The 24,843-nt window shown below is 52.6% G+C and overlaps 1 protein-coding gene across 5 annotated transcripts in view; it reads left to right on the plus strand.

The window, feature by feature from the left end:
- The window catches only part of NCAM1 (neural cell adhesion molecule 1), a 370,435-nt gene that overhangs the window by 288,071 nt on the left and 57,521 nt on the right, over positions 1–24,843 (plus strand). For all 5 annotated transcript variants that reach the window (XM_075546609.1, XM_075546610.1, XM_075546611.1 and 2 more), the window contains exons 2-7: positions 9,036–9,110; positions 10,778–10,996; positions 12,361–12,504; positions 12,877–13,014; positions 14,061–14,178; positions 14,648–14,814. In XM_075546609.1, the coding sequence (XP_075402724.1) occupies positions 9,036–9,110; positions 10,778–10,996; positions 12,361–12,504; positions 12,877–13,014; positions 14,061–14,178; positions 14,648–14,814 (861 nt within the window). The remainder of the gene's footprint in view (positions 1–9,035; positions 9,111–10,777; positions 10,997–12,360; positions 12,505–12,876; positions 13,015–14,060; positions 14,179–14,647; positions 14,815–24,843) is intronic.

Consider the following 24,843-nt stretch of genomic DNA (forward strand, 5'->3'; position numbering starts at 1 on the left):
CTCTGTCACGTGATGTGGGTTTAGAAATGTCTATGTACGTTCTACAAGAATTGGACTGCTGATTGCAAGATCGGAAGTTCAAACCCACCAGCAGCATTGTGGGAGGCAGATAAGGCGACCTGCCTGCTCCTGTAAAACTTTGCAGCCGCAGAAACGCTCTATGGGGTCACTGTGAGTCAGAACCTCTCCCATCGATGGCGGTGGGTGAGGTACATGATCTGCAAATTAGGTATGTCCCTTAGCTTACTGGTAGGAATTTCCTCTTTTCCAGTTCTAACAAAGCAACCACAAGACTCAGGGGTCATGGGGTCTGCTCTGACTCAGGTCTCCCCAATGCGCATCAGAGTGGCACCCACTCCTCAGGGTTTCAAGACTGCCATCTTTCACAAGTAGACCCCTAGCTTGTCTTCCGAGCTACTTCTGGGTGGGGTTGAACCATCAACCTTTCTGTTATCAGCCAGATGCTTAACCGTTTGCTCTGCCCAGGACTCTTTCCCGTTCGAATGACGATTTCCTTACAAATGCAGCCACTAACTGCCACCCCCTCCCACCCTAATCCCACGACCCTGCTCAGTCCTCACCAGGAAGGACCACAGTCTGCCACTGCTGGAAAGCGTCACGGTCTCAGAATCTCACAGGGGCCCTTCTACCCTGTCCGGTAGGGTCACTATGAGTCAGAATCAACTGCAATGTGGTGAGTTTGTTTGTTTCGTCATCCCTCTAGGAACCATCAGCTTGGGTTTGGGGTTTATAGGAGCCACGATGGCATAGTGGGTTACACATCGGGCGTTACCGCAAGGTCAGCAGTTCTAAGCCGCCAGCTGCTCCAAGAGATGTACCCTCCTACTCCCATAAAGAGCTACAACCTCAGAAACCCACGGGGGCATTCTGCCTGGAATCCACTCTATTGCTGTAAGATTTATTTTGGGGGCTGTGGATGGGGGCAGGGAGGGTCATCCCTATTTCACTGATGAAAAACCTGAGGACAAAAGAAAGTGACTTATCGGGCAGGGCGTGGGGTCTCCCTTCTCCACCCACATTAATGGGTTGGGGCTCAGATTGAATTCTTAGCTGTCAAAGTCTAACCAGGGGTTCCTGGGTGGTGCGGAAAAGGCCAGGCAATAACTGACAAATCAACCATTGTAAACCCCATTGAGTGCAGTACTCTGCTGGCATGCACGGGGGCGTCTGGAGTTGGAATCAGTTACGTAGGCTGGGTACCATTCTAAGCAACAACGGGATCATGTAGGGAGCTTGCTTTATTTTAAAAGGTAACATGAAACGTGGCTTCCACCAGAAAAAGTAGCCCAAGTAATTTCTTTAGAAAGTGTTATGACGATAGGTTTATTATGAATAGGAAGGAGCCTGGCTATGCCCTGAGCTGTGTTCTCAAAGGTCAGCGATTTGAAACCAGCAGCCACTCTGCAGGAGAAAGATGGGGCTTTCTACTCCCGTAAACAGTTACAGCCTTGGAAACTTAGGGGAGCGGTTCTACCCTGTCCTACAGGGTCGCCAGGACTCGGCATCGACCGATGGCAGTGAGTGAGGCTGAGACTGAATAGGAGCCCTTAGCAGTACCAAAGGTTTAGTATGTGCTGTGCAGTATTCTGAGTGTGAAGGGAAAACCCTGGGGGGGGGGGGGATGAGTGAGCAGTTAATAGACGTTTTCTACCAACTTATGGAACATCCCCTACCCCCCCACCCCCACCCCCACCCCCACCCCACCCCCACCCCCACCCCCCCCACACCCCCCACCCACACCCACCCCCACCACCCCCCACCACCCCCACCCCCACCACCCCCACCCACACCCACACCCACCACCCCTCCACCCCCACCACCACCCCCACCACCACCCCCACCACCACCCCCACCCACACCCCCCTCACCCCCCACCCCCCCCCACCGGGGACTATTAATTCCTTTCATCTTCCCAGCAACCCGAGAGGAGAATTCTAGTTTCCACATGTTACAGATGAGAGGCTGAGATTCACACTCTGGGACTCCGGTGACCGCAGAGCCCTTGGCCTTGGCCCTTTTGTAGTGCCACCGCAGTACTTCCCGTTTTACTTCCAGGTTCATTCGGTGGACTTAGCCCCAAGGGTGCCCTTTCTTCTCCTTGGAGCACGTTGCTGGTGGCCAAAGGCCAGCACTGGGGCCTCAGTTATGACCCTCATGGTCCGAGCATCTGGGTTTCCTACCAAACTCAATGCCATCAAGTTGATTCAGACCCAGAGCCACCTTGTAGGGCAGAGGAGAATTGCCCCTGTGGGTTTCAGAGACTGCAACTCTTTAGGGCAGTGTTTCTTAACCTTCCTAAGGCCTCGACCCTTTAATACAGTTTCATGTTGTGGTGACCCCCAACCATAAAATTATTTTCGTGGGTACTTCATAACTGTAATTTTACTACTGTTATGAATCAGGTGACCCCTGTGAAAGGGCCATTCAAACCCCAAAGGGGTCGCAACCCACAGGTTGAGAACCGCTGCTTTAGAGCAATAGAAAACCTTGTTTTTCTTTGGTTTCAAACTGCTGACTTTATGGTTAACAGCCCATCAAGTAACTCACTACACCACCAAGGCTCAGGTATTCTAAAATAAAAGAGGCTTTCGGGTTTCATTCTTTATACCTTGAAAAAAATTTTTAATTAAAATAACTCCTAATGTGGTTAAATGCAATGATATTTAAGGCTCATTTCTAGAACAGTAGCTAATAAAGCAAGTGCATAGCTATGATCTGATGTCCTTTTAAAAATAATTCTTGGCGGTTAGTAAATAGGTTCCAGAACATTCCATCATCTCAGGCATAGTCAGTGATTAATCAGATTACTTCCCTCTCTCTTCACTTGGTGACCTGGCGGGCCCGCGCCAGCCATAGGTCGTCCGCTGCTCATCTGCAGGCTGTCTTCCTCAGCAGCCAGTGTCGTTACAACCCGTGAGCGAGAAAGGGTTTCCAATTAGCCAAGGGAGAAACCCCTTTTAGGTTTCCAGCTCCCTCCTATGTCCTCAAGTGTATTAGACTCTGAAAGGAAACCCAGTACAATTAAACTGCCACAGAAGTTGCTGACTCAAGTGGAAGCGGTGAGCCCCTGCAAGTAGAATAGTGGACCTCTCTTGCTTGGCCTTAGCCAGGTGCCTGCCTCTTCGGATAAGTGCATCTTTTATGATCTAGAATTTCGCTCACTTTTTCCTTCAGCGACTGAGACTTTATAGCCTTGCTTCTGCGGCGGAGTTGAGAGTTACATAACTCCTGTCTGTGGACCCGAAGCTGTTTGCTAAAAGGAGTTTCTTTTAGAACATAGCATCAATTAAAAAATTAACATATTTAAACAGAAAACAGATTTTAAACCACAAACCATTCCCATGGGGTTACTTTACTTTTTAAATGAGACCAGGCGATGGCAAATGGTTCTCACATGAGAATCTTTCTCTGTGTGTGCTTTCCTGTCTGTTCAAAATGGAGAGGACACCGAACCAAACTCACTGCCATCCTGTCAGTTCTGACTGGTGGCGTAGTGGGAAACGCCTGGGCTGTTAGCTGCAAGGTCAGCAGTTCGAACCCACCAGCTTTCTGATGAGGTTTTCTGTGCGGGGAAGAGTTACAGTCTTGGAAACCCACAGGGCCAGTCCCACTGTAACCCAGAGGGACTCTGAAAGGTGAGAAAGTGCCTGCGATGGTGACTCCACCCTACCTGGGTTAGACTCTCGGCTCTACCCAAGCATCCCTTACCTCTCTGAGCCTCTATTCCCCGCGTGTAAGATGGGGGCAATACTGTGACCATCAATGAGCCAAGGGGTCAGTTACAGTTCAGCAGGTCAGAGATGACGGCAGCTGCTTGCTGGTAAAACCTTTGCACCAGGTCTTCTTCTTTCTATCGCATGATTAGAAAGGGAGTCACTGGCAACCATGTACTGATAGAACAAACAAGAGGTGGGCAGCACAGGGCACTTTGTTGACGAGAGGGAACGAGCCCGGTCCTTGGCACAGCTGTTACCATGGTGAGTTGACCCCAGTGCACGGCGCCCCAAGCACAATGCAGCAAAACCCTGCCTGGTCCTGCGCCATCTCCTTCACGCGGGGCGCAGCGAGCATTGAGGCCCACGGGCTTTCAAGTGGGTGTGCTTTTTGAAAGTAGGTGGTCTGGCTTCCCCTGCTCGTCCACCTTATTCCGGAAGCGGTTCTGAAGTCTGCTCAGCAACATGCAGGCCCTCCACCAGCAGCTGGGTGGAGACTGCACGCGGTGTGCCCTGGCCACGGGGAACCCCAGCCTCCCCCACATGGAAAGTGCAAACTCTCCCACTGCACCGCCCCTGCCCTCGGCAGTGGTGTTTTGTGCCATTGGCTCCAGAGCCTGTGGCCCAGAAACAAACAGTCCTCGCTGGGCAGGCTTTCCAGGGGGAGAAAATCTTTACAGGAGTGATTTGCCAGGCCCTTTCCCCTGAGAAGTGGCTATTGGGATCAAACCGCAGACCTTTCAGCTAACACTTACCTGTGGCACTATAAGCTTCCTTTGCCTTAGAACCCAAAACAAAACAAAAACCTACTGCATGAGATGAACTGTCCCTGTGGGATTCCAAGACTGTAACTCTTTTTCAAAATCATTTTATTGGGGGCTTGTCCAACTCTTGTCACAATCCATCCATCCATCCATCCATTGTGTCAAGCACATTTGTACATTTGTTGCCATCATCATTCTCAAAACATTTGCTTTCTACTTGAGCCCTTGGTATCAGCTCCTCATCTTCCCCTCCGTCCCCCACCCTCCTTCCCTCCCAAGCCCTCAATAATTTATAAATTATTAGTATTTTTCATGTCTTACACTGTCTGATGTCTCCCTTCACCCACTTTTCTGTTGCCCGTCCCCCAGGGAGATGGTTGACTCCTTATAGGAGCAGAAAGCCTCGTCTTTCTCCTTACCTTTCTAGTGTTAGACTCCAAAACCATGCTCACTGTCATCAAGTGGATGCTGAGATTGTAACTGTTGTTACACGGGAGTAGAAAGTCCAGTCTCTCAGTCGGAGCTGCTGGTGGATTTGAACTGCCGACCATGTGGATCACAGCCCAACACATAACCACTCCAACTGGATGTCTTTTAATCTTGGCATTGGAGCCTGGGCGATGCCACGGGTTAAACCTTAGACTGTTAACCCAAAGGTCTACAGTTCAAACCCACCAGTAACGATGTATGTACAGCCTCAAAAACCCTATGCTACAACTCTATTCCATCCCATGAGGAGTGAGTTGAAATGACTCGCTGGCAGCGGGTCAAAGCCAAGATTAAAAACAGCTGCCGTGGGGTCAATTCCATCCGACTCCTGGCGAGCCTGCGAGTGGCTGCAGTGCTGGGTGTGGTAGTGTGCTGCTCTGTGCCTCCATATCCTCTTCTCTGAAGTTGACACAGCCATTCGCGTCATGGCCCCAGAGGATGGGGTGACGTAATGCCACTTGGTCTGTAAAGCACAAGGTGAGAAGAGCCATCCCTCGCTGCGAGACACTGCGGGCTGGGGAGCAACGGAGGCCCCCTGGGAAGAGCGTGGCTGTGCACGCCCCCCGAAGTGTCTGTGCAGGCCCGAGAGCCGGTCGATCAGCAGCGAGGATTCCCCGGGACAGAGCGGGCTAACTCACAGCCATTATGCAAAGCAGGAGAACTCTTTCTGGGAGAACTGCCGTAACGTGTGTTCTTTATAGCTGAGTTAGACCTGGGGAGGACATTTCCCCCACCTAAGCAACCTGTGCCCTGTGAAAGCGGAGATGGGAATTTTGTGCTGGGATGAGGAATGGATGAAGGAGGCTGGAAAGAAATAGGGGAGCAAAACGTGGAGGGAAGGCGTTTTCCCATTTGGTACAGATTTACCACCGACCATGAGGCAGCCCCCACTGCCCAGGCTTGTGGTGGGGAGAGTCACCACCCCTGGCCTGCGTGCTGCTGTGGCCAGCCTCCAGCAGTGTCTTTCGGGGATGCTGGGGCTCCACTGGCTCAGCTGACCCCCATGCCTTAAAGGAGGGATCACTGTCTTTTCCATGGTACAAAAGGCCGGGCGTCTGCATGCGTGTACCTCTTCTTAAAGCTCCAGTGATGCTTAGAATCCCTGTGAAATTTGCGTCCCTCGTTCTGGGCCGTGTTTGGGTAGGGAAACCTTGCCTCCTTCTCCTGCCCCACTTCTTCCCTACCCGCTGCCTGAGAGTTGAGTTTCTGTGTGCAAAGAACTGGGGGGAGGGGGACCAGACTACCCTTCCCCCAGCCGTCAGCGAGGGCTCTGCGGAAATAACAGGGTCCATATGTTGAAGCTGGCTGCTAGTGCTCAGCCGATGGGCCAGAGAAACTTTCAGGCAGGAACCGGCCGCTCCTTTGCCATGACAACTCAAGCAAACTCCACCAAGTACTGTGGCTTAGGTGGCGGACGGTTGGGGGCCCAGTGTCTGGGCTCGTCTTCCTAGGGAATGGAGGCCACAGACAGCCAGAGTTTGGCCTTGAAAGAGATGTTCGTGGCTTGTAAGCACCTGCCCTCCAGGGACCCAGAACACAGGGTCTGTGCTTTTCAAATGATGGTGGGGCCTCCCAGCCCTAGACTTGTCCCCTGTGTTACCGTTGTGTGTTACCCATGGTGCCAGGTGGTTTCTAAGCCTCCCTCCCTCTCAGAGGGGGCATTACCTCATCGACAGAGCACTTTACCTGGGAGCCAGGGGGCCTGGGATCTTCGGCCCCCCAGCCCCACTGAACGAGCAGAGGCTTTGGGGAAGCCACTCCCCTTCTGGTCTGGCCCCATTTCTGGGACTAGAAAATGCATCAGGACACGGTGGGGCAGCTGTTCCCGGGAATCGCAGAAGTGCTGCTGTCTATGGCAGGACTGGAAGCTTTCCCAAGGAGGCAGAAGCATTTCGAGCAGAAAACCAGTTGCTGGGGAGTCCACCCCATCTCCTGCAGGCTCTCCACTTGGGGAGCACAGTGGGACCTGAGCTCCCTGTAAAAGAAGAGGGGGGGTAATCAGAGCCCATCACACGTGCCTGTCTGTCACCATCTTATTGTCCGGGGGCTGGGGGAGCATTCAGTCCTGAGTCACAATGAGTAATGGGTGCAGGCGAAGTGAAAGGGAGACAGCTGCCTGAATTCTGTACCACATCGCCCCAGCCAGCCAGAGCCTTGAGCCACAGGCCTTGTGCTCAAGGGGTCAGCCCTATCCTGGAGTCTATCCCATCCCCAGCTCTTTCTCCTGAAATTCCTCTCCCTGCAGCCTTTGCTGGGGTTTCCCAGAGTCTCAGGAACCGTTCGTTCATTTTGTCTGCAGGTGGAATCACCAAGAAGACTGCAGCCCCCCTCGCAGGTTGCCCCTCACTCATCCCCTGCTCTCCCCTGCCTAGGCAGACCCTTGGATCCCTGCATTCTGCTGAGGATTCTGCTGTTCTCTTCCTGGAAGGAGCTGGGGAGGGAGGGAGACCTGCAGCAGCTCTGCCTGCCTGCTCACCAGTCACCATGGCAACGCGCTTTTTTCCAGCCCACTGTGAAAAGAAAATGGCTGTTCCCAGGAAGCGGGGCGCTCCCAGGCCGTTTGGTTGTGGGCGTCTCCTGCATATTGGTTTTCAGAAGCCGCGTGCATTGAGCCAAGCGCCTGTTTAGCCATGAGCTTCCGGATGGAGTTGGCTTCAGGGAAGGAGAGGCCGGAGGAAGCTGAATTCAGATGAACAAAGCCTTTCCTCCCCTCCCTAAAACAGCTATTTTCACGAGGCGTGTATCTGCAGCAGATACACGGGGAGCAGGGCGAGGACAGGGACTCTGTGGTAGCTGGGGTGATGCTGTCTGTCTTATGGGTGGAGTGAGATGGCAGTGTTTGTGGATCTTCAAGTGGGAATTCCCTGAGAGTAACCAAAGAGCCCAGGGATCCCACAGAGGGAGGAGCCCACAGCATCTCCTAAGCGTGACCGACCATCCAACCATCAACTAAGTGTGATGCTGGTGGCTGAGGCTGCCTTCTGCACTGGCTAGTTCAGTTTCTCGGGGCTTCACCCGCAGTTGTTTGGCTGTACCCTGTTCAGAACCAGTCGGAACCTTCCACCTCAGCTCTCTCCGCTCATAGTTCTTGGTCCGGAGGGTGGGGAGAATGGGCAAGAGGATTCTGTGTGTGTTTCTAAGGAAGGCGTCCTGCTCACTCAGTGAGGTCTCCGCCCACGGCCCGTGGGGCACTTCCAGTGGTATTAAAAAGCGCCTGGTCAGACACATGGGGTTGCCCTGAGTTGGAGTGGGCTCAGCCTTTGGTTTGATTTGGTTGGTTGGGCTGCAACTCCATCCTGTAAAATCCGACGATGCCAGCTGTTTAGAGCAGGACCCTCAGCCTTCCCACGGGGCCTGAAAACCAGTCCCGGTGAAGTGGATCCCACCCCATGTGTGTCGGCATAGAGTTGTCAGTGGCTGGTTTGTTGGGATTTGGGGGGGGGCAGTTCTTCATCACTTCCTTCTTCCAAGAGGCTTCTGGGGAGACCTAAAATCAGACCCTCTCAGTCAACGACCAGTGGGACTCTTTGAGGGAGCCCTGGTGGCGTGGTGATTATGTGCTGGGTTGCTAGCCGCAAGGCGAGCAGTTCAAAACCACCCGATACTCGTCAGAAGAAAAAGGAGGCTTTCTATTCCTATGGAGAGATACAGCCTTGAGCAATTCTCCTCTGCCCTGTCAGGTCTCTACGCGTCGGAATCGAGTCGAGGGCAATGGGGTTGGTTTTACTGGGGAGTGTGTGTGTGTGTGTGTGTGTGTGTGTGTGTGTGTGTGTGTGTTGGAGGGGCTCCATTGAAGGCAGAGCTCACCTTCATCTGATAGAAATGGTAGCTTCATTCAGCAGGGAATGATCTGGGCCATGTCCACTCCTGGCTGTGGCCTGAGAAACAATGAATTACCTGGTGGTGACAAGATTCTGTAAACCAAGCCTTCCCTTCTCGCTTGCTCGCTCTTACAGTGAGCTGGAGGACCTCACATGTGAATGGAAACTCTGATGTCCTTGCTCTGAAACTCCAAGGTGTGTTTAAAACTGGACTTTCTGTGTTTCAGTGTCTCTGCAGGTGGATATCGTTCCCAGCCAAGGAGAAATCAGCGTGGGAGAATCCAAGTTCTTCTTATGCCAAGGCAAGTGCACTCCGCCCCTCTGAGGTTCAGAACTTGTCTCAGAAACCCATGGCCATGCGGGCAGTGGCCCAGGCCAGTCGCCCCGTGCCTAGAATTCTGGGCATTGTTCTTGCTGCCAGGTGCACAGCACGGCCCTTCAGGTTGGGGGAGCTCTGGGGCCCGTTTCCCTCCCAGCACAGCAAACTGCGTCATCTCCATCCCCATGTGGTAAGGAGGAGCATGTCAGGACTTCCTCGGAGAAAGGCAGGACAACGCACAAAAGTCGTGAGTCACTGCCAGGCCCCTCTGCTTAGCAGTCAGCTGGAGTTCTGCAAGTGGATCTGCAGAACACGGCTCTGAACCATGCTTCAGGGGGGTCTTCAGTTGATTTCGTAGCATCTCTTAGAACAGGAAAATCCATGGAGATCCAACATATTTTTCAAAGTGCACTGAGGACTGATTTATCTCCGGCTGTGACAACACAGGTCCTGGGTTTTCCGGGACAGCTGATAAAGCAACTGCTCCGCCCCCTTGTCCCCACCAGGGTGCTAGGTGTTCTCAGAGCAGGTGCTCTCAATTTGTATGTCTGTGAGGCGGGGGGTGGGGGAGCGGGCTGTACAAGATAGGCCAGTTTCCTCAGTGCAGAAAATGATCAGGGAATATCTGGTGGGAGAAAGGGTTTCAATTCGGCTGCAAGGTCTCCGTCTGTGACTTTCCTGGGGTTCGGAGGACCAGGAAAGAGCCGAGCTAGGTGTAAACCGTGACATTTAGCAAGCAGCCTTTGCAGGGAGGGGCTTTAAGTGCGATCACAATTTGCTGTGGCGGCCGCAGCGGCAGTGCGATGGCTGGCGGATGTGTTCTTCAGGTTTGCCTTCGTTACAGCAATTTAAAAGATCTGGAGAGGCAGCCACCGAGCCCACAGCACATCTTGCAAATAGCGATATTTATTGAAAACATGATGGGCCCTGAAAGGGAGGCTGCTTCATTTCCATACTAAGCATCTGCGCGGGGGCAGGCGCTGCAGGCCCCAAAGGGTGCTGTGAAGATGTTGGGCACCCAGGGCCCTGCCGGTTTGGGCTCAGGGTCTGGGTGAGCCAAGCAGCTGTCTGCTTATCTTGGGGGCCTGCGGGAAGGAGGCTTGGGGAATTCCGGCCACCTTCTCACAGGCGTGTTTAAGGAAGTGAGTTGTCTCGGGCCAGGTGTGCTGAAATGGCAGGTAGCAGAATCAAAGGGGTTGGAACCTGTCCTCTGAGGTGAGCTGCTCTGTCACCTGCAACCTAGAAGCCCATGCTCGCAGCTCTTGCAAACAAGCTGGCCAGCCAGAGGCCTTGAACTCAGGTTCTGGATACATTCGCCTCCTTCGGTTCTGATACTGTGTGCCTTAGTAGTGACGCGCACAGTAGGCTCTCAAAAGCCATCCTCTTTCCATCCTTCCCCATGTCTTTTCAAGGATTGGACCGCTATGTGAAATCCCAGCAGAAACCCTGGCTGAGTTAGTTTCAAACACCAGGGAACGTGTTGTGTATCTATCAATGACACAGAGAAACCTGAATGGTCCTTCCCTGAGAGTCCTGCTGTTCAGTAGCTTGTACTGAGCTCCCGTTGACCTCCCCAGGGGTGGGGTTAGTGGGGGACAGGACTTTGTCTTTTTCCCCTCCTGGGTCTGAGCCAAGTATCTTCCCCCGCAGTGGCAGGGGATGCCAAAGACAAAGACATCTCCTGGTTCTCCCCCAATGGAGAGAAGCTCACCCCGAACCAGCAGCGGATCTCCGTGGTGTGGAACGACGATTCCTCCTCCACGCTCACCATCTACAATGCCAACATCGATGACGCCGGCATCTACAAGTGCGTGGTCACCGGCGAGGATGGCGGCGAGTCTGAGGCCACGGTCAACGTGAAGATCTTCCGTAAGAGGCGCCATCCGCTCTTGCTCTGACAACCCCTGTCCCCTCCTTTGGCCTGGGAGACGCCTGGGTGGGAAACAGGGCAGGTGGCAATGTCGGGACATGTGTTTAGCTAGTACCCTGCCCTTTTCTCTCCCTAAGTCTTCTCTCTCCTTTTTTAAAAAAATTATAAGCTGTGTGGATATATAATTCAGATATCCTGCAAGTCAGTGGCTTACGCATATTCAGAGTGGTGACATCATCTCCACAATCAATTTCAGAACTTTTTCTTCTTCCTTATGTTCATTACTATCAGCTCCCCAATTCCTGACCCCCTGGACCTCCCTTACCACGACCCTAAGAAACCATTAATCCGGTTACTATCGCTATAGATTTACCTAGCTGGATTTCATAGCATAGCAAAAAACAGGTTTTAAAAAAAGTAAACCTCAATAGCCTAAGTCCTCTGTTAACTGAGCTAAGAGCTCCAACTCATTCTTAAATGGTCCTTGGCCAACCTCAGAACCTGCCATCCTGGTCCACACTGGCCACTGCCACCCTGCACTGACCGCCATCCGCCCAGTCTGTGTCACACAGTTCTCCAAGGTCAGTTAGGGGTGTCAGCCCTCCTCCAGGCATCCACTGACTAGCATACCATTCCCGTCTTCTCTTCTGATCTCACGCTCCCTCCTGGCAAGGGAGCCCCAGAGGCTCGGTGGAGGGTGGGATTATATCTGAACTCCCAAGCCAAGGGGAGAAGACAATTCCCAACGCCACCGAAACCCTGTCTGGGGGTGGCGTCTCATTACCTTATGATCATGCGTGTGTCCCGTCGGCCAGTGGGATGGTGGGTGACGGCTCATGGAACATTATCGATCGCCCGCATGTTTGTTTCCATTCAGTCTGCTTTTCTTCTGTTTCCGTCTTCAAAATCCTTTCTGCTGAGGGAGAATCAGGTGAGGTGAGGTGCTGGGGGGGTGGAGGGGAGCGGAAGGCAGATAAAAGTATGACTGCTACCACCCTGGCCGTCAGTCCATTCCTCCTCTGTAGCGTCTTTCTTTGGCGCCCCCCTCCCCCTCCCCGTGGACAGGGATCCTTGCGAAAGGCAGTCCTTGCAGCCCCCTGGACGCCTCTGTGCACAAAGTAGGATACATTTGTCGCTCAGCAAGTAGACAGACAGTGATGACTGCCAAATGATGACGGCATGATGTGTGCCAGCTTCTATGTCTTGCACGTCTTTGGCCAAGTAATGAGTTCGATCCCCGCTCCATCGGTCGGTGTTCAGACTGAGCGTGGCCCGGGATTCCAATCCGGCCGGCATGGCTGTGTTGGAAAGGGACATCCTGTGACTTCTCCTCACACTCCCGTTGCTGCTTTTGTCTCTCCAGAGAAGCTCATGTTCAAGAATGCACCAACCCCGCAGGAGTTCCGGGAGGGGGAGGACGCGGTGATCGTGTGTGACGTGGTCAGCTCCCTCCCCCCGACCATCATCTGGAAGCACAAAGGTCGAGATGTCATCCTGAAAAAAGATGGTGAGACCTGAATCTCAGGGCAGCTGCCTAGTCTCCAGGGCCACAGGATCCCCGGTGTTTCCCACCTCGGCCAGTCCAGTGGGGCAACCCGGTCCAAAGTCAGGCTCCGGATCCTAGAGATCATATGGAATTTCCCTGGGATGTTCAGGCACTGGAGTATTTTTCTCTTCCATGTAGAAGAGAAGTCTTCAGTAGAGCTTTGCTCCAGGCTCCGTGCCAGCACTGGGGACACGTGTGTATTTCCGTGTCAACACCCACATCCCTAAGAACGGAACAAGGAAGATGCGGGGGAGGACCGCTATCTGCCTGCCCATTCCAGTGCTTTCTGACCGATCCTTGAATGGACCTGCTCTTGTCTCCTGTCTCTTCTAGTCCGGTTCATAGTCCTGTCCAACAACTACCTGCAGATCCGAGGCATCAAGAAAACAGACGAGGGCACCTATCGCTGTGAGGGCAGAATCCTGGCACGGGGGGAGATCAACTTCAAGGACATTCAAGTCATTGTGAATGGTAAGAACCGCTCTTCCGGCCCCACCCTCCATCCTGCACCTTCTGCTCCCCAAACTTCACTCCCCTTACCTTCCTTTTGGGTTTGTGAAATAAATATGCTTGCTTCTGGGCCTGCCCTCCACGTGGGGGTGTTTGGCCTTGTTATTGAATGCCCTCCATTGTCTACAGCCTGAGACACTCTCGCCAGGCTCATCAATGCCTCCTTTCTCACCCCCACTGTCCTTGATGTTACAGTAATTGCGAAGCTCGTCCCCTGCTTCAACATTGGAAGAAATATTACAATCAATCCGGGCCTCAGAACAGTTCGAATCACAGCCCGTGGGCTGATTAATCTTAATCTGCGGTGTCAAATAAACACACCCGTGGAATCGATCTGACATTTATAAGCTGTGTACAGGAAATTATAATGGCAGTCCCGAGAAAATAAGTAAATCGTGGTTGAATGATTTAGGCTATTGATACAAAGATAAGAGGGGCTTGTTGTTGTTGTTTACCAAACCCTTTTCCCTCTCTCGTTCCCTTGGTAAAACAGTTTGTGCACAGTGGTGTTTTTGGGTTTTTTTGGTGGGGGGGGGTGCGGTCCTGGAGGAACATCACTCTTGGGTGAACTGGTGCATTTCGGATTGGGATCAACCATTTCATAAACAAGAGCAGTAGTTTCCATCTTTTTCCCATATTGAGAGGCCGTGGTAGTTGTGTCTGGGGAGCATTGATTGAGAAAGTATGTCATAGCTAACCTGCCACTGTAAACCGAATGCTGTTTAAACATGAGTAGAGGCATCAGGAAGACTTATGAACTCTTTTACCAAAATGGCAATGCATGCTTGCGGAGTGGATGAGTGAGTGAGTTCCAGTAACTATTTTGTGCACACATGAATTTAGAATCTGAATGCTAATCTGCAGGCCCCACACCCCCACAAGCTCCTGACTCACAGGGCTGGGACCTTTCGTGAACAGGAGTGTCCCCCCACCCCCTCCCCCTGCTGAAAGTGTCTCTCCTCTGGTCTGCTGGGTCCCTCCTCTGACAATGACTTCTTCCCCTCCAGTGCCGCCCACTGTGCAGGCCAGGCAGAGCGTAGTGAACGCCACCGCCAACCTCGGCCAGTCCGTCACCCTGGTGTGCGATGCTGAAGGCTTCCCAGAGCCCACTATGAGCTGGACAAAGTAAGGCATGGGCTCAAGGAAAGGGGATCACCCTGGGACTCCTTTGGGGCCCCTGTTGGCATTTCAGGGGAGTGGGTGGGCTTCTGGGGCCTGTCAACTCCAGGTGAAGAATGGGTTCTTCTCTGTCATGTTCTCTCGCCTTGCGCTTTGAATTCTGTCAAGGTCAGCCTTGTAGGGACAGAACCAGAGTTCAGGGTCTTGGGGGAGCTCTCTGGGAAACCCTCCTGAGTGTAAGCAATTGTCCTCGGACAGGGTGGCAGAGGGTCCAATGGAGGGATAGAGGGAGTCCACAGAAGCATGATTTGGCATCTGGGCTTTTTTGGTGAAGCCCAAATGCGCCCCCCCTCCCCCGCCCAATTGCTGTAGCCTGAATGTATGGAAATTCGTTAAAAGTAAGCATGCCATCTCTGTGGTCCGAATCATGACAGCTTCGCCTCTGTGTCCCCTCCCCACCCCACCCCACCCCCAGGGATGGGGAACAGATCGAGGAGGAAGAGGAGGAGAAGTACTTCTTCAGCGAGGACAGCTCTGAGTTGACCATCAGGGAGGTGGTTAAGGACGATGAAGCCGAGTACGTCTGCATCGCCGAGAACAAGGCCGGCGAGCAGGATGCAGCCGTCCACCTCAAGGTCTTCGGTAGGGCCACCCCTCAGACACATTCCTCCCAAGACCCGCTGCACTCCACCTGGGAGTATATCCAGACTGCCTTCATTCCTGGTCCGCTTCCCCACTGAAGCTCCAACCCAAGCCACCCGACCCTCACTCTCCTGGTGTCCTCCTTCCCTGGCGGGGCCGTCACAAGGGTGGCCGTGAAGAACAGGACTTTCCTTTTCTTGCGGTTGGGGAGGCTCGGCATTCAAAGAAAGGTCTCAGCCTCGTGGTGTCCATGCATGTCGGTAACCTTGGCCATTCCTGGGTTCGTGGTGATCCTCAACACAGTATCTGCCCTCCCCCGTCTGAAGGCTCAGGTCTCCGCATCTCAACTGCTCCTTAAGGAGCTCAGATGTGGTTACGTTTTTGGATCCACCCTACTCCAAGTACAACCTCGGTTGAATGGCTTGCATTCCACTATCCTGGCCTTGGGGAAGGTGATTATATTAGACTCCATGCCATCCCCAGGTATATGGCTTTGGAGGGACGCAAGTCAATGCACAGCGCCTGGATTGTAACAGCCTTCTGCCTACTCTCCCCGTCCCTTCCTGCATCCTTCTCTAGTCCCCTCCTCACAGTTGCCAGCATCATCCAACGTGACCTTCTCTGCTGGAAACCCCCACTGACCTTCTCTGGGAGGTGGAGGAAACCCCAGGCTCCCACCCTGGCATACAGGAGCCAGTGCGATCGAGCGCCTGCCTCTGTCTCCATCTCCACTTGCATTGACTCGGCTGCGCATGTAACGCTCTCTGATCACCCAGCCTTCCCGTCTGTCCCTCAGGCACACCAAGCTTGCTTCTGCTCCCCGGGGCTTTGCACTCGGTGCTTCTCCTGCTTGAAATATTTTCCCTCCAGAGCGTCTCTGAGCATGCTCCATTTCTTCCATTCAGTCTCAACTGATGGTTTCTCACCAAACCTCTCACTTCCCCATTGCCCCCCCACCCCCACTCTCTTCCCTTTACCTTGCTTCTCCTTCACTGCACGTACGGGCACCTGGACACCCCCCTGCTCACCTATGTGTGTTGGGGATTATTTATCTCCTCACCCAACTGGTGCGTAAACTCCAGAATGGCAGAACACTGGCTGTTTTGGTGTTCTGTGCTGCTTGGGGCTGGCTCTCTATGCAGCACCCCATGCACACTGCTTCTGTTCGCTGCCATCCAGTGGGTTCCTGACTCCTAGGGACCCCGGCAGAAGGAATGGCTGCCCCATCCCAGGCCACCCTTAGGACTGCTGCCAGGCCCAGAGCATTTGCAAGGATGGGTGTTCAGAGTAGGTCACTACTCTTTCTTCTTAGTGCGTGTTAGTCAAAAGCCCCCGTGAAACTTGCTCAGTGTCCTGTCAGCCTGACACCTTCCACAAGAGCTCCATCAGCCTGCAATCAAACCCATGTCTCCGTTATCCTCCTCCCCACCCCCCCAATGAGTCGATGCTGACTCACGGGGACCCAGCAGGGCAGGGAAAACTGCCCCCGTGGGTTTCCGAGACTGTAACTCTTTATGGAAGAAGACAGCCACATCTTTCTCCCCGGGGGTCTCTTTCTATGCCAGAGCCGCCATGCTTCAGGCCTGTACTAGGCTCCTCTTCAGCATTGGTGGGAGCAACTGAAACGCTAGGGGGCTCAGCTCTACTCTAACCCACAGAGGAAGGGACTCGGCGAGTTGGAATAGCCTTGAGGACACCTGGGTTCAGGTATTCACGGCTAATTCACTAGCCGCCTCTGTCTCCCTTCCCTGGCCGTTGTGAAATGGGTTCATCATCGGTGCCCGTGGACTCAGGAAGCAGGGTAAGCACAGGCTTATGGGTGTGTGCTTACTGATCAATTCTGGACAGTTCCACATGTTTTTGCCACATCCGATGAGATGTGTAAGATTGACAAGTAAGCACCTGTAAGCCAGTGCTTACCCTGATCATGGGGTACTGCCCTCCCACTCACAGTAAGTCCTGAAAAGAGGCCCCTCACATCTTGCTCACTTCATCTTTATAAATCCAGGAAATATCCTTTCATTTAAGGACTGGGCTGTGTTTTTCCTTGGCCTTGATAAAAAAAATAATAAATCGCTGCGGAGAACTCATGCACCTGAAGGGTTTTTATCCCCATCTATTGACTCCTCTCTCTGAAAAACGGGTGAATGGGTCCATGGACACTCGGTCTGAGACCACGGCTGTCTGAGAAGCCGCTGGGGGGCAGGGGCATTGTAAAAATCTCCTAGGCCAGCACAGCTCGTCCCCCACCCCCCGGAACCTGATGAGAGCTGTGTGTAAACCTGGGATTCCAGCTGGTTGGTCCCCTTTTGTCCCGGTGAGAGTTTGCACCCTGGATCCACTGACTCAGAACCACAGCGTAAGCCACTCTTCATTGTATATGGACTTTAGGATCACCTGAGGCTTCTAGAAGACCCACCTGGAGATCCTGTTCAACTGTACATGCTGACAGTGTATCTGGGTCGAAATGGGATTGAACCGGTTAGAAGCCCTGTGTTAAACACCAAAGCAGAATCCCCATCACTGAGTCGATTACGAGACGTGGGCTCCAAGGCTGTGTGTGACTAACTCCCTACTGGAACTGTCAGCCTTGTCTTTTTACTGTGGAGCAGCTGGTTGGCTTGGCCATCAACCCTCCAACCCTCCGGCTAGAAGCCCAGAAGGGCAGTGCCCCCAGGACTCCCAGGAGATCAAGTTTCATGTCACAGGCGGAACCTATGTTCTCACTGATGGCAAGTGGGTATGGAACTGGGTTTACCCCGAAACTTAGTGAAAAAGATTCCTGATCATCATTTATCTGCTTCAGACTGCTCTTCCCACTAACCTCCTCACTGCCATCAAGTCAACCCAAAGCAGACCCAGAGCGTGGATTTCAATTAACAGGTTTTCTTAGCGTGAACAACCTGCCCAGGCAAGAGAATGGAATCGGAGTAAAGGGGCAGAGCGAGGGGAGACTGGGAGACGGAGTGAAGACAGAATAGCCGAAAGTAAGAAAGAGAGAGCTAGAGACAGGAAGAGACAGAGGGACGGACGCGCTGCCCCACAGAAGGTGAAGAAAGTCAGTGAGAGAGAGCAAACAAAGGAGCCTCGTGTTCATAAACTTTGGGACAAACCAATGATCATGTCTGAGAGGAGCACGCTGCCCCCTTGTTGGCTGTGGAACCAGCAGAACTGTGAAGAAAGGGGGGAGGTTTATGTGAGACCTCTTGAGAAGATGAGGGGTCATGTTGAGCCTGGCTGAGAACCATAGTGTTCCTGGGGACCTTTAACAGTGACCTGATAGGACAGGGTAGAGCAGCCCCTGTGGGAGTCTGAGGCTGTCCCTCTACAGCAGTCGAACGCCTTCTCTTCCAGGTGGCCTCACCACTGACCTCGGTTACCGCCTTACCTTCCTCGGTCGCGTGGATATACGAAGTTTTCTTTATCTTATGGAAAAAAACGGATGCATTTGTCCACTAGCTCTTTTGTTGACTAAATATTTGATAAACCCTGCCTTTGCCGGATGAGCAGCCGTGGTGGCCCACCATTTCTTTTGTAAGAATTCATACCATACTGGTCCCGAGGAGTGGAAATTGAAGCTACCCCAAATGTCCAACCCTTCAAGATGCTAGTCTGCTCTGTTTCCCTCTCTGCCTGCCTTGAATACATTCCCTCGTGTCCCTGGGCTCTGTGATTTGCCCTGAAGTCCCACAGACATTCACAAAACTTTGAGGAACCGTCTTACATGGTGGAGGGGCTGTTCAGTCCAAAATCCAAGGGCCAGGCGGAGGCGAGCCAAATGCAGGCTCCCAAGCCACTAGCCAGAAATGTCCAAAAGGCACAACTGGTCCATGGCTTCTACTGAAGCTCAGTCGGCAAAAAGAGAGATCTGACTTTCCCAGTGAGGAGACATGTTTTAAAACGATCAGAAGCACCATGGTCGATCCAAGGAAAACTAAGGTTGTGGCCTGGGTCACGCCCAGCACTAAAGTGGGGCCCTAGCAGTCCCCTCAAGGAAACAGGTGGCTCAGCCCACAGCTTCCACCAAGGCCCCACGCGCTGCTGCGCATCAGCACGCCAGAGATGGCCTCCAAAGTGAGATCACGGCCGCAGGCATCTACAGTCCAGAACCCACACCCGTCTGTCATATAAGGATCCACCAGGACGGCCATGTCAGTGGACGGTAGCTCAGCTGTGAGCACTGGCCCAGGAGCCCTGATTTTGCCCTCTGTTCTGGAGGGAACGTTTGTAGACAAACCCCCAGAAACGAAAAGTCAGGCCCCACGTGGGTTGAGCAGGTATCACTATGCAGGTGCTCTCAGCAAATTAGCTCACCTTATCCCCATCACAAGCCCCACTTTAATGATCGTCCCCCGCTTACAAAGGAGGAAGCTAAAATGCAGCTAGGTGACTTACCCGCGGTCATAGAGGTAGTGTGTGGTAGACCCAAGAGACAAACCCAGACAGGCAGCTCTAGCGCCCTTCCCTAAGTGTAACCCCAGTTAATCCCTGATACTCTGTCCTATTCCGGGAGTCCTGGTGGCATAGTGGCGATGAGCTGAGCTGCTAACTGCAAGGTCTGCGGTTTGAATCCACCAGCCGCTCTGCAGGACAAAGAGGAGGCTCTCTGCGCCTGTAAAGAGTGTCCATCTGGGAAACCCACGGGCGGTTCTGCTTGCCAAAGGGTCACTCTGAGTCGGCATGGACTGGATGTCAGGGCGTGTGGGTAGGTGGGTTTGGGGAGTCCACTCAATAGCACTGGGTATGGTTTGGGTTGGGTATCTGAATGCAGCGGGTTAAACACTGGGCTGACTACTATGAGGTGGGCAGTTCAAACCCACCTGCTGTTCTACAGGGGAAAATGAGGCTCTCTGTTCCTTTAAGGATGTTCAGTCTCAGAAGCCCCATGGGGCCATTCTGCTCTGTCCCATGAAACAGAATGAGCTCAATGGCAGTGAGCTTCATTTGGCTTTGTATGTCTGAACATGTGGGGTACGCTAGGTGCCATCGAGTCAATTCCAACTCCTGGTGACCCGAGGAGACAGGGTAGGCCTGCCTCAACGGGCTCCCGGGGCTGTGAATCTGGATGGGAACAGTCACCCTCATCGTCCTCCTGAGACCATCTGCTGACCACAAGGTCAGATACCCTCCGCTGTCACCATGGCTCCCATGGTGTGGACGGGAGTCCAGACGGGCTTGACCATGATATAACATGTGGCAATTGGCTAATCTCACACCACATGTCCTTTACCGTGGTGTGAACAAGACGCAGCACAAGTCTAGAAGGAGAGTCTTCTCTAGCTGGGCTTGTCGGGGAACACCCTGCCTTCCCTCCTGGTTCCCCCAGGAAGGCAGGCTGGGAACTGAGCTACTGAGCAGTAGCCACTGGGGACGCACCAGAGTGAGAATGGGCGGGAAGGGAGCACCAGGGCCAGGAGAGGAGCGTGGGTGTGTACTGTGGCGAGGCAGGGTTTGTCGTCCCAGGGCCCTCACACATGCACACACACAAACACACATACGCACAGAGATATGCACGGACACACACACTCATATACACATTCACACAGAGACTCCGACACACACTCACATACACACACACCATTTCCTTCTCTAGACTCCAGCCAGGACAATAAATGTGACAGCAGTAGGGGATAGATAGTAAAACTCTGGGGCATGAGGGACCACCCCACCCCGTGCAGAAGGAGACGCCTCCGGTTCTAACTCGTCCGAGGACAGAGAGCACCTCTAGCCCCCTGGTAGCCCCTTTTCTTCTCCATTTCACCTTCGTTCTCTTTTTAGCCATGTTGGAGTAAAATTTTATTACATATGTCTTTTGTAAACTATGTCAATGGTAAATGAGGTGTGTGTGGGGGTGGTGGTTGTTGCTGGTCCTTTCAGAGCATCAACTTTGTGTTCAACAAACTACTAATCCAATCCCCCATAGTGTACCTCTGATTTCTCATCTCCCTGTGAGGACTGACTCTCTTCCTGTAACCCCGAGTTAACTGCCGTCAGCAGACCAGCCCGGCGCTTTGTTTTCTCTCCTTGGCCTTTCCCACCTGGCAGTCTCCAAAGTCTGCTCCCTTTGCTATGAAAGTCTTTCTCTTGTATTTTCCCCTTTTTCGTCCTTTTGTGCTTGGCTAACGTCACTCAGCATCGTGTTCTCCAGGCCCCTCTGGGCCAGGAGGTCAGTGCTTCGTGGTTTCCTAGCTGTTTCTAAGGGATGCATAGAGTCCCAGTGTGTGTACATTCAGAGTTTCTGGATGCTGTGGAGTTTCTGTTCCCAGCTGTCTGGGGTGGCACCATTTTGCTTCCCACGGTGGCTGCACATATTTTCAGTCCCACCGGCAGCGGATGAGGGTTCCGATCTCTCCACAGCCTCTCCAGCATGTGCCATGTTGCAGTGTATTTGAATTGGGAAGATGGAGGAGAGCAAAGAAACCTGTAGCTCAGAACGCCAAAGACCTAGAAAAAGGATGACAATTAGTGTGGGGAGGGGGTGCATATCTAAGTTAGGGACTGACGTAATTGTAGCTAAGTGACATCCCCCTTCCCCACCCCCGCTAAGTAAAGGGCCCGTTCTAGCATGCATTGCCCTACTTATCAGCTAGAACTTCTTTTTCACTAAGCCGTGACGTCCTGCCTTCCTTTAAATTTGGCAGTCAATTTCCATCGCTCCTCTCCCCACGGGCCCTTAGGAAGAAGTTCTTTTGTCTCCACGGCTCCTCATTACGTGTGGGCTAATTCACTGGAGATGCCTGGTTGCCCTGGACCAAGGCAGGCTCCCCGGTGGACAGAGGGCTTTGCCGGCTGCCCCCTTGGCAGTCCCAGCACAGGAGAAGCAGTAGACTGTCCGCTCTCTCCTTTCAGAGCAGTGGGGCCCCGGGGCTCTCCTGGGACTTGGGTCTCAGGAGCCTGCACTGGGGTGGCAGTAGGCAAGGCTGGCCCTGAGTGGCAGGAAGGAGGGCCATGGGCACGCTGGAATAGTGGATGTGCTTGTAGATCTCACAAGGACTGCCGTCCTCGCCGAAGGGCCCAGGAGAAAGGTACAGTGGGCGTGTGCGGCCTTCCGTCCCATGGAGACAGGGCCCACAGCAGAGATCAGCTCCAGTACACAAGCACCACCAGGTGAAACCTGGGGAGACCCGCCTGGGTACTGGCATGCAGAGGGAGGGAGTTACTTTATAAGTAGGTTGCCGCCGTGTCTCTCTTTGCCCGATAGTGCCCCCTTTTGTGGTTATTTAGAGCATCCTTTTTTTTACTCCCAAGAGTGTCCCAGTTTAGACCATAAATTACAGGGTACCCCATTTACAAGGCAGCATTCTGAGCAGGGAGGCTTCGTTCTGACAGGCGCAGGGCTCCTGGAGTGCGGAGAAGATGAAGGAACCGCCGAGGAGAGGAGCCTGCCTGCCTTCCCGCAACCCCCTGTCAGCGACACAGAATCAGCCAGTAGGGATGTTGTTTTTAGTAAGAATGTAGCTCTTTTTCTGGAGACACGTACCATGCACTCTTTGTTACCCTGTGGGAAGTGGAGCTGCCAAGACCAAATATTAATAGATGTTAACCGGCCCTTGTCTGTCTTCACTTAACACTCCGATGCCGGGATGAAGGCCTGTGGGTCAGGAGCAGGTCAGAAACCACTGTCTAGCTGCCAGGTCTCAAGGAGTCAGAAGTTCAACCTATCTGTGATTATCTGTAAGGAGCCCGAGTGGTGTCGTGTGGGCTACTAACCACAAAGTTAGCCGCGTGGAAACACCAGCCACTCTGTGGGAGAAAGATGGTGCTTTCTAGTCCCATAAAGAATTCCAGCCTGGGAAACCCACATGGAATGTTCTATCCTGTTCCATAGTTGCTATGAGTCCACATCGACTCGATGGCGGTGAGTTTTTGTCGTTGGTTTTTTCTTTTATGATTACCTCCAGATCCTGGGACAACTGTTCAATGCTTAGAATTCTACCTTTTTTTTTTTGTTGTTTTGCCTTATTAGCTGTGACGCTAACCATAGAAAAATGTAACTTCTCCCAAAGTTCCCAGTGAACAGCACTTCACCCTCCATTCAACGAGAGCTGCTGTGGGCACGTGCCCTCGAGCAGATTCCAACTCAAAACAAACACACCTACACACCACGGGACCAAACAGCTCAGTGCTGCCCCGTCCCCACAACTGTCCCCATGTTTGAGCCCATTGTCGCAGCCGCGGTGTCTACCTGTCTTGTCATGAGCCTTCCTCTTCCTCGCTGACCCTCCACTTTACCAAGCAGGATAGCCTCCCCCAGGATCTGGCCTCTCCCGACATCATGCCCTAGGCTTGTGAGATGCAGCCCCCCCGCCCCAGGTATACTTCTGAGGAGCATTCTGGCTGGACTTCTTCTAAGACGGACCAGGGAGTTCTTCTGATGGCCCATGGTATATTTAGTGTCAGTCACCATCCCAATGGTTCAGGTGCATCAGTTCTTCCTCAGTCTGGGTCTGGCTCTTGAATGCATGTGGGGTGATTGGAAGGACCACAGCTTGGTCCCCAAGGTGATACCTTTCTTTGCTTGTCAGTGCGTGAAGGAGTCCTTTTTTAGCATGTTTCCCCCATGCAGCACATCTTAGGGTGCTAATGGAATAGTCAGCAAAACACGATTTGCTAAGCAGGCTGTCCACGGACTGGAAGAGAACCCAAGGAAGGTGATCCATCAGAATGTGGGGATGATGGAACAATATCATTAAGATCACACTTAAGGCAAATAGTGCTAAAGGCAATCCCAAAATGGTTACCGCAGGAAATCAACTGAGAACTCTGCAAAATTCAAGTAGGTTTGGGGCGAGGGTGTGGTAGGGTATCATCGCTGAGGTTGGCTAGGTCTTGACTAAAGACGCAGACTACCAGAAAGACCTTTATTTGTGTTTTATTGACTAATCAAAGGTCTTTCACTGTGGGGATCATAACAGATTAGGGATATCATTGGGAGGAATGGGAATTGTAGTCATTGGGAACCTCTATGTGTTAGTCCTGGTGGACTAGCAAAACAAATTCATAGACACTCCTATGTGTATAAGAAAGAGCCTTATATACAAAAGCAATTAAATATTGAGCAAACATCTCAGCCCAGTCCAGACCAAGTCCATAAGTCTGATTTTAGCCCATATGTCCAGTACCTGACTATAAATTCCTCTTCAGACTCACACAGCACATGAAATGATGCCGAATGCAGGAAGATTACAGGCCAGTGGTTGGAAAGCCTTGTGGATCCAGTGGCAGAGGCAGCATCTCAGTGCTGGCAGGGATCTCCACGTGGCTCCTCCAGCTCCAGGGCTCTGGCTCCATCAGCATAGCTCTATGTGGCTTGTCAACAGGAATGTCTCCCAAGAAGAGAGTGTATCTGGCCTCCAGTGAGATAGTTATCTCTTTCGGGCCTCCAAATGAGGTCATCAAGGTGTGACCTGATTGACAGGCTAATCTCCACCCCTTCACTCTTAATAGTCTCAAGTTGACACCAGATTATGTAACTGCCACACTCTACATAAATCAACAGGCTTGAATAAAACAAGGAGGTACTGCATGGTTTAAAACTAGGAAAAGAGTGTGTCAGGATTGTATGCTGTATAAATACTGAGTATACCATGGGCTTCCAGAAGAACAAACAAATCTGTGTTGGGAGAAATATAGCCAGAATGCTCCTTATAAGCAAGGATGGCGAGACTTGACCTCAGGTAATTGGGACATGTGATCAGGAAAGACCAGTCAGTCCCTGGAGGAGGACATCATGGTTGGTAAAGAAGAGGGTCAGCAAAAAAGGCAGAAGTCCTTCAATGACTTGGACAGACCTGTGTCTGCAACCATGAGCTCCGACATTTAAAAACAAGAGTGCAGATGGTGCAAGGCCAGGCAGTAGTATTTCATTTTGTCCCAAACCAACAAGGTGGCTCCTGACAGTAGCAAGCAGGCTATTGAGTCAGATTTGGAGTCCCTGGATCAAGCACTGAACTGGTCACAAGGTCAGCCGTTCAAATCCACCAGCCCCTCAGTAGATTGACAACCTCAGAAACCCACAGTGGCAGTTCT

The sequence above is a fragment of the Tenrec ecaudatus genome, chromosome 4 (assembly GCF_050624435.1).
Source record: "Tenrec ecaudatus isolate mTenEca1 chromosome 4, mTenEca1.hap1, whole genome shotgun sequence".
Lineage (NCBI taxonomy): Eukaryota > Metazoa > Chordata > Mammalia > Afrosoricida > Tenrecidae > Tenrec > Tenrec ecaudatus.